The sequence below is a fragment of the Panthera pardus genome, unplaced genomic scaffold (assembly GCF_024362965.1).
Source record: "Panthera pardus isolate Hobbes unplaced genomic scaffold, ASM2436296v1 HiC_scaffold_24, whole genome shotgun sequence".
Classification (NCBI taxonomy): Eukaryota; Metazoa; Chordata; class Mammalia; order Carnivora; family Felidae; genus Panthera; species Panthera pardus.
Genome location: NW_026526810.1, coordinates 22,333,167 through 22,352,181, shown reverse-complemented (window position 1 = coordinate 22,352,181; position 19,015 = coordinate 22,333,167). Strand labels below are relative to the sequence as shown.

The following is a 19,015-nucleotide window of genomic DNA, read 5'->3' as shown; positions in this document are numbered from 1 at the left end:
TTTATAATTTTTGAAAGCATATTTTTGAAACTTTTGGTTTTACAAAGTATGAAATGAAAAGTTCTGGTTTAATTCTTTATATTTAATATCTAAGTTTATTGTATTTTATTGTGAAACTTGTGTTTTCACATGATACAGTTTTTTAAGGTTTTATTTCAAGTTAACATACAGTGTTATATTAGTTTTAGGTATACTATATAGTGATTCAATAATTTCATATATCCCCCAGTGCACATCACAAGTGCACTCCTTAATCCCCACCACCTATTTTACCAGTCCCTCCACCCACCTCTCCTTTGTTAACCATCAGTTGGTTCTCTATACTTAAGAGTCTGTTATTGGTTTGTCTCTCTCTCTTTTTGTCTTTCTTTTGTGTGTTTGGTTTCTTAAATTGCCCATATGAGTGAAATCATATGATATTTGTCTTTCTCTGACTGACTTAACTTCCCTTAACATTATAAGCTCAGTCCATGTTGTCACAAATGGCAAGATTTTGTTCTTCTTTATGGCAGAATAATATTTCATTGTATATATATATACATATATATATATACAATGAAATATTATTTCATTTCAAATATATATATATATATATACCACATCTTTATCCACTCATCAGTTGATGGGCACTTGGGCTGCTTCCATATCCTGGGTATTGTAAATAATGCTACTATAAAGATAGTGGTGTATGTTTGAATTAGTGTTTTTGTTTTCTTTGTGTTAATACCCAATAATGCAATTGCTGAATTATAGGGTAATTCTATTTTTAACTTTTTGAAGAACCTCCATAGTGTTTCCCAGAATGGACGTACCAGTTTGCATTCCCACCAACAGTGTAAGAGGGTGCCCCTTTCTGGACATCCTCACCAACACCTGTTGTTTCTTCTGCCTTTGATTGTATTGACATATTTTTTTAAAAATTCATTCCCATTCCCCAGGTAGCTCACATAGCCTCTCCCTGGCCCCTATTCTTTATGATTAATGGAACACAGTGATGGTAGGTTCTCCTAATTACTACTTATACAGCCTTGTGCAAGTCATTTTACCTTAAAGACCCCCAGTTTGTTGTGATACTAAAATTGCTAATATGGGTAAATACTTAGCATAGTGTTTAGCATAGTAAGTGCCCAGTAAATGACAGAGAAAAAATACTAAAGCAGTTTAAGAGAACACTGAGGAGACATCTGAATACTTCTAATACTTAACTAAGCTTACTATGGTAACTTCATACCTACAAGAAACCCTATCTACCCCAGCAGAAGAAAACTTTTTTAAACTAGTAAGCTAAAAAGTCCCTACTTTTTTTCTTTTTCTTTTTCTTTCTTTCTTTTTTTTTTTGGAGGGGGCCCAGGGAAGGAAGGATTGGGAACTACAGGGAATGTACTGATTTCCGGAAGGCATATGTGGCAGATTACAGACTACTGGAGGCATACAGTTAGATTTTAAATATATTCTTTACTGTCAGGCATACTAATCATGAACTAATTGATTATAGCTCTTCTCATTACTAAGTAAGCATAATATGTGGAAATTTTTCTAGCTATATATAAGATCTCAACTCTTTAAGACTAAAAACAACAATGTCTGGCACAGAAAATTATTTACAATGAAGAAAATATAAGCAAAAGAGTTTTCTCTTAAACTCACATTTATTTGCAGTTAAAAAAAAATCTGCATTGGCAGTTTATGGAATGGGAGAAGGTATTTGTTAATGACATATCCACAAAGGGTTAATATGCAATATATAGAAAGAACTAACAACACCCAAATATCAAATGATTCAGTTAATAAATGAGCAAGACATGAAGACATTTTTCCAAAAATGACATCCAGATGGCCGACAGAGACATGAAAAGATGTTCATCATCACTCATCATCAGGGAAATATAAATCAAACTGACAATGAGATATCACCTCACATCCCTCAGAATGGCTAAAATCAACAGCACAAGGAACAACAGGTGTTGGTGAGGGTGTGTAGAAAAAGGAACCCTCTTTCACTATTGGTAGGAATGCAAACTGGTGCAGCCATTCTGGAAAACAGTATAGAGGTTCCTCAAAAAGTTAAAAATAGAACTGCCCTATAATCCAGCAAATTGCACTATTGGGTTTTTAAGCAAAGAATACAAAACACTAATTCAAACGTGCACCCCTATGTTTATAGCAGCATTATGTACAATAGCCAAGATATGGAAGCAGCCCAAGTACCCTCCAGCTGATGAGTGGATAAAGAAGGTATGGTATATATACAATGGAATATTATTCAGCCATAACAAAGAATGAAATCTTGCCATTTGCAATGACCTGGATGGAGCTAGAGGGTATAATGCTAAGTGAAATAAGGCAGTCAGAGAAAGACAAATACCATATGATTTCACTCATATGTGCAATTTAAGAAACAAATGAGCAAAAAATAAAAATAAAAAACAAAAACAAAAAACCAAGAAACAGACTCTTAACTATAGAGAACCAACTGATGGTTACCAGAGGGGAGGTGCATAGGGCAATGGATAAGTGAAATATAGGTGGTGGGGATTAAGGAGTGTATTTGCTGTGATGAACACCAAATGATTAAAAACTTGAGAAAAATAAATAATAGAAATGAAAAATAATATCATTAAGAGAAAATGAAGATGTGATAATACATTTTTCTCAAAGAATAATAATTTCAAGATAGTCTTGGAATTTAGCCATAATTCTGTACTTGTAAATATGGAATTTATATGTTGAAAAAGATACTAAAAGGCATCGGACATAAGATAAAAATGTCAACAAATGGTTTTGTGGAAACAAAACAAAACAAAGATATTAGGAACTTTGATGGGAACAAAATCTTTAAAAACATGACTGGAAAAAAAAAACATGACTGAAAATTTTTCTGAATTTTATAAAAAAAAATCTTCATATAAAAAGTGTATTTAAAATGGCAACCAGAAAAAATAAAACTATGTGCACAAGTAAAAAATGTGTCAGTACAGATAGTAATATGGTGAAAGTTATTAAAGTACTCCTAGTAGGCAAAAATGTACATAGGACATAATACTTCACAGTATTTTGATTAAGTATCTTCTGCCTTAATGTTGAGGATGATAAATAATTACTGAGAATTTACTATATGCTAGGCCCTCTGGTAAGTATTCTTTATGTATTACCTCATTTGTTCTTTACAATATCTGAAGATATTAGTGATGTTATTATTTGTCTTCCAGAAAACTAAGGCACAGTTACAATACAACTAGACCAGAGTCCCTAAGCCAGTAAATAATAGGATCGTGGAATAAAATCAGGGAATCTGACCCAGTGCCCACTCTTTTACCCACTATGCTGTATTATGATACCTCTTGATACCTCTTTTTCCTTGCCACAAGTTTTTCTTTTTTTTTCCATTTAACTCCTTCATGACATTTTCTGCATCATTTTCTGGTATTTTTGAAACCATTTTTTGAAACCACAAGACTATAGAAGTGATTAACCATAAAGTACATATTAGGTTCTCACAGACTATGAATAACATAGTATCTGCTTCAGAGAGCACTTATTATGTGTCATACTGGTAAATGGCATATGAAAACCAGATTATCATTGATACTTGATTTTTTTTTAATTCTGTGAAGTTTACCTAGTAGTAAGGATCTACTTGAATATCTAAATTTATGTCAAAACTGTGCCACCTTTAATCATTTTCACTTTACACATAATTCTAACATTTTAAAACATTTCTGACTATAGGAACGTAAAAGAGCTCTAGAGGCAGAACGGCAGGCCCGTGTAGAAGAATTGTTAATGAAAAGGAAAGAACAAGAAGCCCGAATTGAACAACAGAGGCAAGAAAAGGAAAAAGCCCGTGAGGATGCAGCCCGAGAAAGAGCTAGGTACTTCATTTGCTATCATGATTTTGATGCTGATGAACATTTTGTAGTGAGTGGATATTCAGATCAAGTCTTAAAGTCATTTGCTTTATAGGTGGTGGGGTCATGTGGTTTTCTAAAGAAAGAGTCACAAATACAGAAATGTAATGAATTTTGATTTCCAGGAATTATGTCATTGTACTCAAAACAGAAACCTTTTGAATCTTCCTATTGAATGGGAAACTTGAAGTATCAGTAGTTTTTGATTGCAAGAAATAAAATTTGATAGAAATAGAATTTGCTAGCTTAAGCAAGGGAGTTTTTTGGAAAATATCGGGAGTATAAGTGATAGGAGGTTAGAGGAACAGGCTTGGAAATAATCAAGCATCAAAGGCTAGTCACAAGAGCCACAGTGGTAGTATTTTGATGGAAACAGTCTAATCAGCATATTGCCACTCTATGATAAATGATCTTCAGCCACTGCTGCGTTTTAAAATCACTTGGTTAAGATTCAAAGATCCAGGAAAAATCATTTAAATGGCCAAGTCTAAGTCACTTTTGGTTGCTGTACACATTTCTGATGTGATATTCTCTGATCTCTTAATTGGGGCAAATTTAGTGGATGTGAAAAGATAGCTGTTTGTGGTTTTAATGTGCTTTTTTGTCCAAGATTAGTAATAATCTTGGCTGAGCAACTTTGCTGATACTTACCAGTTACTCTTTTTTTTTTTTTTTTTTTTAATGTAAAGCGCCTATTCAAGTTCTTTGTTCATTTCTGTATTGGGATCTATTAATGTTTAGGAGTTATCTTTACTAGATACCAATTCTTTGTCAGATACATATGTTGCAAATATTTTTGTAGGTTATGGCTTGCCTTTTCACTATCTTTATGATATCTTTTAATACAATTCTTTCTTTTTTGAAGTTTTTATTTAAATTCCAGTTAGTTAACATACAGTGTAATATTAGTTTCAGGTGTAGAATATAGTGATTAAACAATTGCATACAACTCCCAGTGCTCATCACAACAAATGCACTCCTTAATTCCCATCAACTATTTAACCACCCCCTACCTGATTAATATAATTCTTGATTGCAGTGTAGTATAACTGAACAGACTTTGTGATTTGTGCTTTTTTATCTTATTCATGGAATCTTTACCTCTCTGGAGTCCTCTAAAATATTCTTTTTTTAATTTTAATTTTAATTTATTTTGATTTTTTATTTTTCTTTTTTTGAGACAGAGAGACAGACAGAGTGTGAGTGGGGTAGGGGCAGAGAGAGAGAGAGAGACACAGAATCAGAAGCAGGCTCCAGGCTCCGAGCTGTCAGCACAGAGCCTGACATGGGGCTCGAACCCACAAACCGTGAGCCGTGACCTGAGCCGGAGTTGGACGCTTAACTGACTGAGCTACCCAGGTGCCTCTGTAGTCCTAAAATATTCTTTAAAATGTTGTAGTCTTTTTTTTTTTTTTTTTGTAATAGGAAACTCTTTACCTAGAATTCATAATTGTATGGGTTGAGGTAGGAATCCAATTTCATTTTTTTCTCCATGTGGAAACCCTATTCTAAGACACTTTATTGAAACAGCAATTTTTTTTCCTACTGGTCTACAAAACTTTCTAACATAAATGAAGCTTCCATGTATTCATGGTTTGTAGACTCTATCTTATGTATGTATGTTTGTATGCATGTGTTTATTTACATCCAAGTTAGTTAGCATATAGTGCTATAATGATTTCAGGAGTGGGTTCCAGTGATTCATCCCCCATGTATAACACCCAGTGATCATCCCAACAAGTGTCCTCCCTAATGCCCCTTACCCATTTAGCCCATCCCCACACTGACAACCCCTCTAGCAATCCTCAGTTTGTTCTTTGTATTTAAGAGTCTCTTATGTTTTGTTCCCCTCCTTTTGATTTTATATAACTTTTGCTTCCCTTCCCTTATGTTCATCTGTTTTGTATCTTAAATTCCTCTTATGAGTAAAGTCATATGATATTTGTCTTTCTCTGACTGACCAGTTGCGCTTAGCATAATGCCCTCTACTTACATCCACGTAGTTGCAAATGGCAAGATTTCATTCTTTTTGATTTCTGAGTAATATTCGATGGTATATATATATATATATACCACATCTTCTTAATCCATTCATCTGTCAATGGACATTTGGGCTCTTTCCATACTTTGGCTATTGTTGATAGCACTGCTATAAACATTGGGGTGTACATGTCCCTTCGAAACAGCATATCTGTATCCCTTGGGTAAATACCTAGTAGTGCAATTACTGAGTCATAGGGTGGTTCTATTTTTAATTTTTTGAAGAACCTCAATACAGTTTTTTTTTCAGTGTGGCTGCACCAATTTGCATTCCCACCAGCAGTGCAAAAGAGATCCTCTTTCTCCACATCCTCGCCAACATCTGTTGTTGTCTGAGTTGTTTATTTTAGCCATTATGACTGGTGTGAGATTTTAATTTATATTTCCCTGATGATGAGTGATGTTGAGCATTTTTTCATGTGTCTGTTCACCATCTGGATGTCTTCTGTGAAGAAGTGTCTATTCATGTCTTTTGCCCATTTCTTCACTGGATTATTTGCTTTTTGGGTGTTGAGCTTGTTAAGTTCTTTATAGGTTTTGGATACTAACTCTTTATTTGATATGTCATTTGTAAATGTCTTCTCCCATTCCGTTGGTTACCTTTTAGTTTTGTTGGTTGTTTCCTTCACTGTGCAGAAGCTTTTTATTTTGATAAGACCCCAATAGTTCATTTTGCTTTTGTTTCCTTTGCCTTTGGAGATGTGTTGAATAAGAAGTTGCTGTGGCTGAGGTCAAAGAGGGTTTTGCCTGCTTTCTCCTCTAGGATTTTCATGGTTTCCTGTCTTATGTTTAGGTCTTTCATCCATTTTGAGTTTATTTTTGTGTATGGTGTAAGAAAGTTGCCAAGCTTCATTTTTCTGCATGTTGCTGTTCAGTTTTCCCAGCACCACTTGCTGAAGAGACTGTCTTTATTCCATTTTACATACTTTTCTGCTTTGTCAAAGATTAGTTAGCTATATGTTTGTGGGTCCATTTCTGGGTTCTCTATTCTGTTCCATTGAACAGAGTGTCTGTTTTTGTGCCAGTACCATACTGTCTTGATGATTACAGCTTTGTAATACAGCTTGAAATCCGGAATTGTGATGCCTCCAGCTTTGGTGTTCTTTTTCAGGATTGCTTTGGGTATTCAGAGTCTTTTCTGGTTCCATACAAATGTTAGGCTTGTTTGTTCTAGCTCTGTAAAGAATGCTGGTGTTATCTTGATAGGGATTGCAGTGAATATGTAGATTGCTTTGGATAGTGTTAACAATATTTGTTTTAACAATATTTGTTCTTCCAATCCATGAGCATGGGAATATTTTTCAATTTTTTTCTGTCTTCTTCGGTTTCTTCCATTAGCTTTTTATACTTTTCAGTGTATAGATTTTTCACCTCTTTGGTTAGGTTTATTCCTAGGTATCTTACGGTGTTTGGTGCAATTATAAATGGGATCCTTTCCTTGATTTCTCTTTCTGTTGATTCATTATTGGTGTATAGGAATGCAACCAATTTCTTTGCTTTGATTTTTCTGAATTCATGGATCAGTTCTAGCAGTGTTTTGGTGGAATCTTTTGGGTTTTCCATATAGAGTATCATGTTGTCTGCAAAGAGTGAAAATTTGACTTCCTCCTTGCTGAGTCGGATGCCTGTTATTCCTTTGTGTTGTCTGATTGCTGAGGCTAAGATTTCCATTACAGTGTTGAATAACAGTGATGAGAGTGGACATCCCTGTCGTGTTCTTGACCTTAGGGGGAAAGCTCTCAGTTTTTCCCCATTAAGGATGATATTATCAGAGGGTCTTTCATATATGGCTTTTATGCTCTTGAGGTATGATCCTTGTATACCTATATTCTTGAGGGTTTTTATCAAGAAAGGATGCTGTATCTTGTAAAATGCTTTCTCTTCATCTTATGAGAGGATTGTGTGATTCTTGACCTTTCTTTGATTGATGTGATGTATCACATTGATTGTTTTGCAGATATTGAACTAGCCCTGCATCCTGGGTATAAATCCCACTTGGTCATGGTGAATAATTCTTTTAATGTATTGTTGGATCCGGTTGGTTAGTATCTTGTTGAGGATTTTTGCATCCATTTTCATCAGAGAAATTGGTCTGTAGTTCTCCTTTTTAGAGGGATCTTTGTCTGGTTTTGGAATCAAGGTAATGCTGGCTTCATAGAAAGAGTTTGGAAGTTTTCCTTCCATTTCTATTTTTTGGAACAGCTTCAAGAGAATAGGTGTTAACTCTTCCTTAAACGTTTGGCAGACTTCCCCTGGAAAGCCATCTGGCCCTGAACTCTTTTGTTTTTTGGGAGATTTTAATTACTAATTCAATTTCTTCACTAGTTATGGGTCTGTCCAAATTTTCTATTTCTTCCTGTTTCAGTTTTGGTAGTTTATATGTTTCTAGGAATTTGTCCATATCTTCCAGATTGACATTTTATTGGCATATAATTGCTCATAATATTCTATTATTATTGTTTGTATTTCTGCTGTTTTGGTTGTGATCTCTCCTCCTTCATTCTTGATTTTATTTATTTGGGTCCTTTCCTTTTTCTTTTTGATCAAACTGGGTAGGGATTTATCAATTTTGTTAATTCTTTCAAAGAACCAGCTTCTGGTTTCATTGATCCATTCTACTATTATTTTGGTTTCAATAGCATTGATTTCTGCTCTGATCTTATTATTTCCTGTCTTCTGCTGGTTTGGGGTTTTATTTGCTGTTCTTTTTCTAGCTCTTTAAGGTGTAAGGTTAGGTTATGTATCTGAGATCTTTCTTCCTTCTTTAGGAAGGCCTGGATTGCTATATACTTCCCTTGTTTGACCTCCTTTGCTGCATCCCAGAGGTTTTGGGCTGTGGTGTTAACATTTTCATTGGCTTCTATGTACTTTTTCATTTCCTTTTTAACTTCTTGGTTAGCCCATTCATTCTTTAGTAGAATGTCCTTTAGTCTCCAAGTATTTGTTATCTTTCCAAATTTTTTCTTGTGGTGATTTTGGGTTTCATAGTGTCACGATCTGAAAATATGCACAGTATGATCTCGATCTCTTTGTACTTGGTGAGAGCTGACTTTTGTCCCAGTATGTAATCTATTCTGGAGAATGTTCCATGTGCACTTGAGAAGAATGTGTATTCTGTTGCTTTAGGATGAAATGTTCTGAATATATCTGTTAAGTCAATCTGGTCCAGTGTGTCATTCAAAGCCATTGTTTCCTTGTTGATTTTCTATTTAGATAATCTATCCATTGCAGTAAGTAGGGTGTTGAAGTTCCCTACTATTATGGCAGTATTATCAATGAGTTTCTGTATGTTTGTAATTCATTGATTTATATATTGATTAATTGATTTATATATTTGGCTTCTCCCATGCTTGGAGCATAAATGTTTACAGTTGTAGATCTTCTTGGTGGGTAGACCTCTTAATTATGATATAATGCCCTTCTTCATCTCTTGTTACAGTTATTTTAAAATCTAGGTTGTTTGATATAAGTATGGTTGCTCTTGCTTTCTTTTGGAGACTATTAGCATGATAGATGATTCTCTATCTGCTTATTTTCAAACTGAAGGTGTCTTTAGGTCTAAAGTGGGTCTCTTGTAAACAGCAAATAGATGGATCTTGTTTCGTTATTCATTCTGTTACACTATGTCTTTTGATTGGAGCATTCAGTCCACTGTCGTTTAGAGTGAGCACTGAAAGATATGAATTTATTGACATTATGTTTCTTGTAGAATTGGAGTTTCTGATGGTGTTTTCTGGTCCTTTCTAGTCTTTGTTGCTTTTTGTTTGTTTTGTTTTTCATCTCTTCTCCCCTCAGAGAGTCCCTCTGAAAATTTCTTGCAGGGCTTGTTTAGTGGTCACGAACTCCTTTAGTTTTTGTTTGCCTGGGAAACTCTTTATCTCTCCTTCTATTTTGAATGACAGCCTTGCTGGATAAAGAATTCTTGGCTGCATATTTTTGCAGTTCAGCACTTTGAATATATCCTGCCACTCCTTTCTGGCCTGCCAAGTTTCTGTGGATGGGTCTGCTGTGAACCTGATCTGTCTTCCCTTATAGGTTAAGGACTTTTTTCTTTTGGTACTTTCATGATTCTTTCTTTGCCTGAATATTTTGTGAATTTTAACTATGCTATGCCTTGTTGATGGTTGGTTTTTGTTGAATCTGATGGGAGTTCTCTGTGCTTCCTGGATTTTGATGTCTGTGTCTTTCCCCAGGTTAGGAAAGTTTTCCACTATGATTTGCTCACATAAACCTTCTACCCTTTTTGTCTCTCTTCCTTTTCTGGGACCCCTATGATTTGGATATTATTCCTTTTTAATGAGTCACTGAATTCTCTAATCCTTATACCATGCTCTTTTGCCTTAGTTTTCCTCTTTTTCTTTTGCTTCATTATTCTCCATAATTGTATCTTCTAAATCACTGATTTGCTGCTCTGCTTCATCCATCCATGCCATTTTGGCATCTGTTTGAGATTGAATCTCGGTGATAGCATTTTTAATTTCATCCTGACTAGATTGTATTTCTTTTAATCTCTGTAGAAAGGAATTCTATGCTTTTTTTTCAACCCCACCTAGTATTCTTATTATTGTGATTCTAAATTCTGGTTTAGACATCTTGTTTGTATCTGTGTTCATTAAGTCCTTACCTGTTATTTGGGGTGAACTCCTTCATTTTGTCATTTTGAAGGGATAAAAAGAGTTAATGAAATAAAGAAGAAAAAAAATAAAAATTCAAAATGACACAAGAAATCAATTCAAGGAATCTAGATCCTAGGCGTGTTTGGTCTGGTTGTTGAAATAAGCTTGATAGAATAGAGAAAAAAAAGGAAAGAAAAGAAAAAAAAAAGGAAAACATTTGAAAATTAAAATAAATGAATACAATAAAATAGAATAAAATGAAATGGTGAACATAAAATAGAGTTTAAAAATTTTACAAAATAAAACATATTAGAAAAAAATTAAAAATCTTTTTTATAAAATGGAAAATAAAACCTTTTTCTGTACTCAAGAATAAGAAAACAAAAGAAAAAAATATTGAATAGATGGACCAGTGAACAGAATGATATACAATTGAAATTACATCCAGTTTCCCCTGGAGGTCAAACTATGAAGCGCTTTATACTTTATAAACTAAGCAGGAGGAGAGATTTGCATTATTCCTCTAGAGCACAGGTGGCTCAGTCACGCGGGGCTTGGTGTAGTGGCTCCGTTTTCCACTAGATGGCACTGCTTAGTTTATTGGGGTGGATTGTTCTGGTGCATGTACGTGCTATGCGTATGTATGGGAAGGATGAAAATGGTGTCACCCAGCTACCTAGTCTCTACTGTCAGAACTCTGTGCTTGTCTACCGGCAGTGAGGCACCCCTGCTTTGTCTCTAGCTTCCGTCCACTCCCCGCTTCTAATCTGTCCGTGACCAAGCCATTGGTCTGCCAGGCGGCACCTCCCTTCTGCGTTTAATTTCAGACGGGGCTGTGTTTCCAAACCCCTCACTTCTGAGGGCCCTGCAGCTTTGACCTGCTCAGACTCTCTGGGGGAGGAGGGTCTTGCCGAGCAAAGGCCGGGTGCTGGTCTGCCATCTGGAACATTCTCGTGACCATGCTGCTGCAAATGCTCAGAGACTGTAGCCAGGTGTGAGCCCACCCCAGAAAAACTTCATGTGATAATGTAGCAGTAGTGTTTTAGGGATTATGGTAAATCACAATACACATCTGGTGCCAGGCTTCACCCTTAATGTCCTTATTCTAACACCAGCGAATGTGGCTGTTCTCTGGGGTCTGCTGGGACCTTTGCCTGTGGGGAGGCTGCACACCCTCTACCAAATGTCCTCTCAGCTGGGAAATTGCCTCTCTCCCTGTGGCCTGAGGACCCCTTTGTCTTTGTTGTCTGCTTCTGAGGATTTGCCCTTCCCCCCCGGAACTTCACCAGTGTCTTAATGGAATTTAAATTCTCTCCTTTCTCCCTTTTTTCAATCCCTTGTAGTCCCTTTCTCTTTTCTCCCTTTTTTGTTTAGTCTACTCTTTCTTTTTCTCTCCAGCTGCTTTCGGCAGGGGGTGGGAGTACTTTTCCTGTACTCCCCTCCCATCTCCATCCTCTCTACACAAGCAAAAACAGCTCCGTGGTTTCTCTCTCCCCTAGTTCACTTCTCCACACCACATACCTGCCGAGTTCTGTGGTTCAGGTTGTGCAGATTGTTATGTTAATCCTCAAATCAGTTTTCTAGGTGTGCAGGATGGTTTGGTGTTGATCTAGATGCATTTCTGGGAGGAGAGAAGCAAAAAAAAGGTCCATGTTGCTCCACCGTCTTGGCCCCTCCTATAGACTCTATATTCTGGTCAAGTGATCACTTTGTCTGTCTCTAGCCTTAATTCTAAAGATTTACAATAATTCTTGGTGTCTATTACTGTCCTTTATGTTTTTTTTAATTATTAGGACTGTCATGGCCCTTTTTGCATTTACATTGTTAGAATCAGCTTGCTCAATTCTAAATTAAAAAAAAAAAGAAATTATAAACATTTTCTTGTGTTTTTTTTTTTTTTTTTAACTTTTAGATACAGGATTTACTGATGCAACACTTATATACAACACCCAGTGTTCATCACACGTGCCCTCTTTAATCCCCATCACCTGTTTAACCAACTCCCTCCCTCCTCCCCTTCTATAACCATCAGCTCTCTATACTTAAGAGTCTTTTTCTTGGTTTTCCTTGCAAATGGCAAGATTTCATTCTTTTTTATGGCTGAGTAACAATTCCATTATATATATTCACCACATATTCTTTATCTACTCATCAGTTGATGTATAATTGGGCTCTTTTCATAATTTGGCTATTGTTGATGCTGCTGTAAACATTGAGGTGCATGTATCCCTTTGAATTAGTATTTTTGTTTTCTTTGGGTAAATATCTAATAGTGTAATTTCTAGATTGTAGGATAGGTATATTTTTAATTTTTTGAGAAACCTCCATACAATCTTCCACAGTGGCTGCAACCGTTTGTATTCCCATAAACAATGTAAGACGGTTCCACTTTCTCTACATCCTCGCAAATACCTGTGTTAATTTTAGCCTTTCTGATAGGTGTGAGGTGATATCTCATTGTAGTTTTGATTTGTATTTCCCTGATGATGAGTGATGTTGAGCATTTTTTCATGCATCTGTTAGCTTTCTGGATGTCTTCTTTGGAAAAATGTCTATTCATATCTTATGCCCATTTTTAACTAGATTATTTGTTTTTTGAGTATTGAATTTTATAAGTTCTTTGTAGATTTTGGATACTAACCCTTTATCTGATATGTCATTTACAAATATCTTCTCCCATTCCACAGGTTCATTGTTTCCTTCACTGTACAGAAGGTTTTTATTTTGATGAAATCTCAGTAGTTTATTTTTGCTTTTGTTTCCCTTGCCTCTGGAGACATGTCAAGTGAGAAGTTGCTGCCCTTGGTCAGAGAGGTTGCTGCCTGTTTTCTCCTGTAGGATTTTGGTGGTTTCCTGTCTCACATTTATTTACTTATTTATTTTTTAATTTATTTTTTAATGTTTATTTATTTTTGAGAGAGACAGAGACAGAAGCCGAGTGGGTTGGGCAGAGAGAGAGAGGTAGACACAGAATATGAAACGGGCTCCAGGCTCTGAGCTGTCAGCACAGAGCCCAACGCCGGGCTCGAACTCACAAACTGCGAGTTCGTGACCCAAGCCAAAATCAGATGCTTAACTGGCTGAGCCATCCAGGCACCCCCTCCTGTCTCACATTTAGATCTTTCATCCATTTTGAATTTATTTTTCTGTATGGTATAAGAAAGTGGTCCAGTTTCATTCTTCTGCATGTTGCTGTCCAGTTCTTCCAACACTGAAGAGACTGTCTTTTTTCCATTGGATACTCTTTTATGCTTTGTTGAAGATTAGTTGACAATATATTTGAGGGTTTATTTCTAGGTTTTCTTTTCTGTTCTGTTGATCTGTGTGTCTGTTTTTGTGCCAGTACCATACTGTCTTAATCACTACAACTTTGTAATATAACTTGAAGATCAGAATTATGATGCCTCCGGCTTTGCATTTCTTTGTCAAGATTGTTTTGGTTATTCGGGGTCTTTAGCAGTTCCTTGCAAATATCAGGATTGTTTGCTCTAGCTCTGTGAAAAATGCTGGTGGTATTTTGATAGAGGTTGCAGTAAATGTGTGGATTGCTCTGGGTACTATAGACATTTTAACAATATTTGTTTTTCCAATCCATGAACATGGAATGTTTTTCTCTTTCTTTGTGTCCTCTCCTATTTCTTTCATCAGTGTTTTATACTTTTCAGAGTGCAGATCTTTCCCCTGTTTGGTTAGGGTTATTCTTAGGTATCTTATGGTATTTGATGCAGTTGTAAATGTGATTAATTCCTTGATTTCTCTTTCTGTTGATTCATTATTGTTGTATAGAAATGCAGTAGATTTCTGTATGTTTGTTTGGTATCGTGTGACATTTCTGAGTTCATCTTTCAGTTCTAGCAATTTTTTGGTGAAGTCTTTTTGGTTTTCTGTGTAGAGTATCATGTCATCTGCAAATAATGAAAGGTTTGACTTCTTCCTTGCCAATTTGGATGCCTTTATTTCTTTTTGTTGTCTGATCAATATGGCTAGGACTTCCAGTACTATGTTAAGTAACAGTGGTGAAAGTGGACATCCCTGTCTTGTTCTTGACTGTAGAGGAAAAGCTCTGCTTTTCCCCATTGAGGATGATATTAGCTCTGGGTTTTTTGTATGTGGCTTTTATTATGTTGAGGTATGTTCCCCATAAACCTACTTTTTTGAGGATTTTTATCAATAATAGACGTTATACTTTGTCAAGTGCTTTTTCTCATCCATTAAAAGGATCACCTGGTTCTTTTCCTTTCTTTATTCATGTGGTGTATCATGGTGATTGATTTGCAAATACTGAACCACCCTTACAACCCAGGAATATATCCTACTTGATCATGGTAAATGATTCTTTTAATGTACTGTTGGATTTAATTTGCTTGTATTTTACTGAGAATTTTTGGTTCCATGTTCATCAAGGACCTTGGCCTGTAGTTTTCTTTTTTAGTGGAGTCTTTGTCTGGTTTTGGTATCAGGGTAATGCTGGTCTCATAGATTGAATTTGGAAGTTTTTCTTCCATTTCTATTTTTTGGAATAGTTTGAGAAGAATAGGTATTAACTCTTCTTTAAATGTTTTTTGGGGACGCCCGGATGACTCAGTCAGTTGGGCATCCGACTTCGGCTCAGGTCATGATCTCATGGCTCATGAGTTCAAGCCCCACATCAGGCTCTGTGCTGACAACTCAGAGCCTGGAGCCTGCTTCAGATTCTGTGTCTCCCTCTCTGCCTCTGCCCTCCCTCACTCACATCTGTCTCTGTCTCAAAAATAAATAAACATTAAAAAAAAATTTAAAAATGTTTTTTGGAATTCCCCTGTGAAGCCATCAGCCCATGTACTTTTGTTTGGGATAATTTTGTACTTTTGTTTTGGGATAATTGGGATAATTTTGATTACTGATTTGGTCTGTTTGCTGATTGTTCAACGTTTCTGTTTCTTCCTTTTTCAGTTTCGGTAGTTTATATGTTTCTAGCAATTTATTTATTTTTTCCAGGTTGTCCAATTTGTTGGCATACAATTTTTCATAATATTCTCTTATAAGTGTTTGTATCTCTGTGGTGTTGGTTGTTACTTCTCCTCTCTTCATTTGTGATTTTATTTATTTGGGTCCTTTCTCTTCTCTTTTTGAGAAGTCTGGCTAGAGATTTATCAATTTTATTAATTAATTCAAGGAACCAGCTCCTGGCTTCATTGATCTGTTCTATTGTTTTTTTAGTTTCTATTTCTTTTATTTGTGCTCTAATCTTTGGCATTGTATTGAATCTATAAAGTAATGCGGGGAGATTGATATATTTTAAATTGATCCTTCTAGGTTTATGAACATACTACTAAATGTTTTTTCTATTTGTTTAGATCTTCAGAAATATCTTTACATGAACTGTAACTTTTAAAATGATTAAAACAGTAAACTTTATGGGGTGCCTGCCGTGGCTCAGTTGGTTAAGTATCAGACTTCGGCTCAGGTCATGATCTTGCAGTTCATGAGTTTAAGCCCCGCTTCGGCCTCTGCACTGGTGCTGCGAAGCCTGCTTTGAATTTTCTCTCTGCCCCTTCCCCACTTGCCCTCTGTCTCTCTCAAAATAAATAACTAAACTTTAAAAAAAGTAAATATTATATGTATTTCACTACAATAGAAATATGTACAAAAGCTGTTTATTAAAAAGGTTATAAAACTTCTATTATAAATTACATATTTATGTACTACAAATTACATATTATAATCCTTATAACCTTTTTATAAACAGTTTTTGTGCATATTTTTATTGTAGTGAAATATACATAACAAAATTTACTATTTAAATAATTTTAAAATTTGCAGTTCATTGGCACTAAGTACCTTCCCATTGTTGTGCTTACCATCAACACTGTCCATGTTCATAACACTTTTCATCTCTCAAAACTGAAACTCAGTATCCATTAAGTAATAGCTTTATATTTCACAACCGTCCCCTCCTGCCACCAAGCCCATGACAACCACCATTCAACTTTCTGTCTATGAATGTAACTACTCTAGGCACCTCATATAAATGGAATCATATGCTATTTGTCTTTTGTGATGTCTTTAAGGTTTTTCCATGTTGTAGCATGTGTCAGAATATCCTCCCTTTCTAGGGCTGAATAATATTGCATTGTGTGTATACACTATATTTTGTTTATCCATTCATCTGTCAAGGGACACCTGGATAGCTTCTCCTTTGGGCTGTTGTGAATAAAACTGCTGCACATGTGGGTATATAAATATCTGTTCAGGTCCCTATTTTTAATTTTTTGGGGTATATAGGTAGCCAGAAGTGGAATTGTTGGATCATATGATAAATTTATCTTTCATTTTTTTGTGGAACAGCATACTTTGTTTCTGTAGTGGCTGCTCCATTTTACATTTCCACTGGCACTAGAATTCTAATTTCTCCATATCATCAGCTTTGCTTTTTTTACTTTTGACTTTTTTTCTTCTTTTTGGGGGAGATAGTAGCCATCCTAATGGGTTGTGAGGTGGCATCTTAATTGTAGTTTTGATTTGCATTCCCCTAATGATAAGTGAGGTTGACTACCTTTTCTTGTACTTAATGTACATTTATATATCATCTTTGGAGAAATGTCTATTCAAAATCTTTGCCTGGTTTTTAATCAGGTTTTTTTTTTTTCTTGTTGAGTTGTAGAAGTGTCTTTATATATTTTGAATATTGACCCTTATCAGACATTTGATTTGCAAATATTTTCTCCCATTCTGTGGATTGCCTTTTCATTATGTTCTTGTTAAAAAATTTTAAATTTTGATGTATTCCAATTTGTCTGTGTTTTCTTTTGTTGCATGTACATTTGGTGTCATACCCATGAAACCATTGCCAAACTCTCTGCTCCATATGCTTTCTTCTAGGAGTTTTAGTTTTAGGTTTATGTTTAGGTCTTCAATCCATTTTGAATTAATTATTGTATATGTTATAAGGTGGGGTCTAACTTCATTCTTTTGCATGTGAATATCTTTTCCCAGTATCATTTGTTGAAAAAATTGTCATTTCCTCATTCGATGGTCTTCCCTTGGCACCCTTATCAAAAATCATTTGATCATATATTTGAGGGTTTATGTATTGGCCTTCTATTCTGTTCCACTGTTGTATAAGTCTTTATACCAGTACTGTAGGTTTGTAATAAGTTTTGAAATCAGGGATCTTTTAGCTTTGTTATTGTTCAAGATTGTTTAGGGTATTCAGGGTCCCATGTGAATTTTAGGATAGATTTTTCCCCCCATTTCTGCAAAAGAAATCATTGAGATTTTGGTAGAGATTCCATTGAATCTGTGACTTGCTTTAGATAGTACTGACATCTTAAAAATATTAAGTCTTCTGATTAATGAATATAAGGTTTTTAAAAATCTTTTTGTGTTTGTATTTTCTTTCAGCAAAGTTGCACATTTCAGTTTACAAGCCTTTTACCTCATTAGTTTATTTTTAATTATATGTGTGTTAACATTTTTTGAAATTTATTTTTGTTAGTTTATTTTTGTTATGCTGTTATAAATAAAATCTCCTTAAAAAAATTTTTTTTTAAACATGTATGTTGCTGGTGTTTAGAAATACCATTGATTTAGACCTAGGGCTGCCATAGCAATCTTGAGAAAGAACAAAGATGGAGGTTTCACAATCCCAGATTTCAATATGTCTTACAAAGCTGTAGTAATCAAAATAGTATAGTACTGGCACAAAAATAAACACATAGATCAATGGGACAGAATAGAGATCCCAGAAATAAACCCATGTTTATATGGTCAACTAATCTATGACAAAGAAGGCAAGAATATATGATGGGAAAAAGACCATCTTTTCAACAAATGGTGCTGGGAAAACTGAAGAGCTACATGGAAAGCAATGAAATTGGACCACCTTCTTACACCATACAGAAAAATAAACTTAAAATGGATTAAAGACCTAAATGTGAGACTGAAGGCATAAAACTCCTAGAAGGAACATAGGCAGTAATTTCTTTGACATCAGCCATAGAAACATTTTTTCTAGATAGGTCTTCTCAGGTAAGGGAAACAAATGCAAAATCAAATTATTGGAACTATACCAAAATATAAAGATTTTGCACAGCAAAGGCAACCATCAACAAAATGACAAGGCAGCCTACAGATTGGGAGAAGATAATTGCAAAGAATATATCCAATAAGGGATTAATATCCAAAACATATAAAGAACTTATACAAGTCAACACAAGAAAAAAACAAGTAATCCAATTAAAAATGGGCAGAAGACCTGAATAGATATTTTTCCAAAGAAGACATATATAGATGGCCAACAGACATATGAAAAGCTGCTCAACCTCACTAATCATCTGGGAAATGCAAATCAAAGCCACAGATATTACCTTAAACCTGTGAGAATGGCTAGAATCAAAAAGATAAGAAATAAGTTTTGGTGAGGATGTGGAGAAAAAAGAACTCCAATGCACTGTTGGCAGGTATGTAAAT

The 19,015-nt window shown here is 35.2% G+C and overlaps 1 protein-coding gene across 3 annotated transcripts in view; it reads left to right on the top strand.

Annotated features, from left to right (window-relative positions):
• SCAPER (S-phase cyclin A associated protein in the ER) overlaps positions 1-19,015 on the top strand; it is a 504,168-nt gene that overhangs the window by 144,619 nt on the left and 340,534 nt on the right. For all 3 annotated transcript variants that reach the window (XM_019441359.2, XM_019441358.2, XM_019441356.2), the window contains one exon: positions 3,730-3,872. In XM_019441359.2, the coding sequence (XP_019296904.1) occupies positions 3,730-3,872 (143 nt within the window). The remainder of the gene's footprint in view (positions 1-3,729; positions 3,873-19,015) is intronic.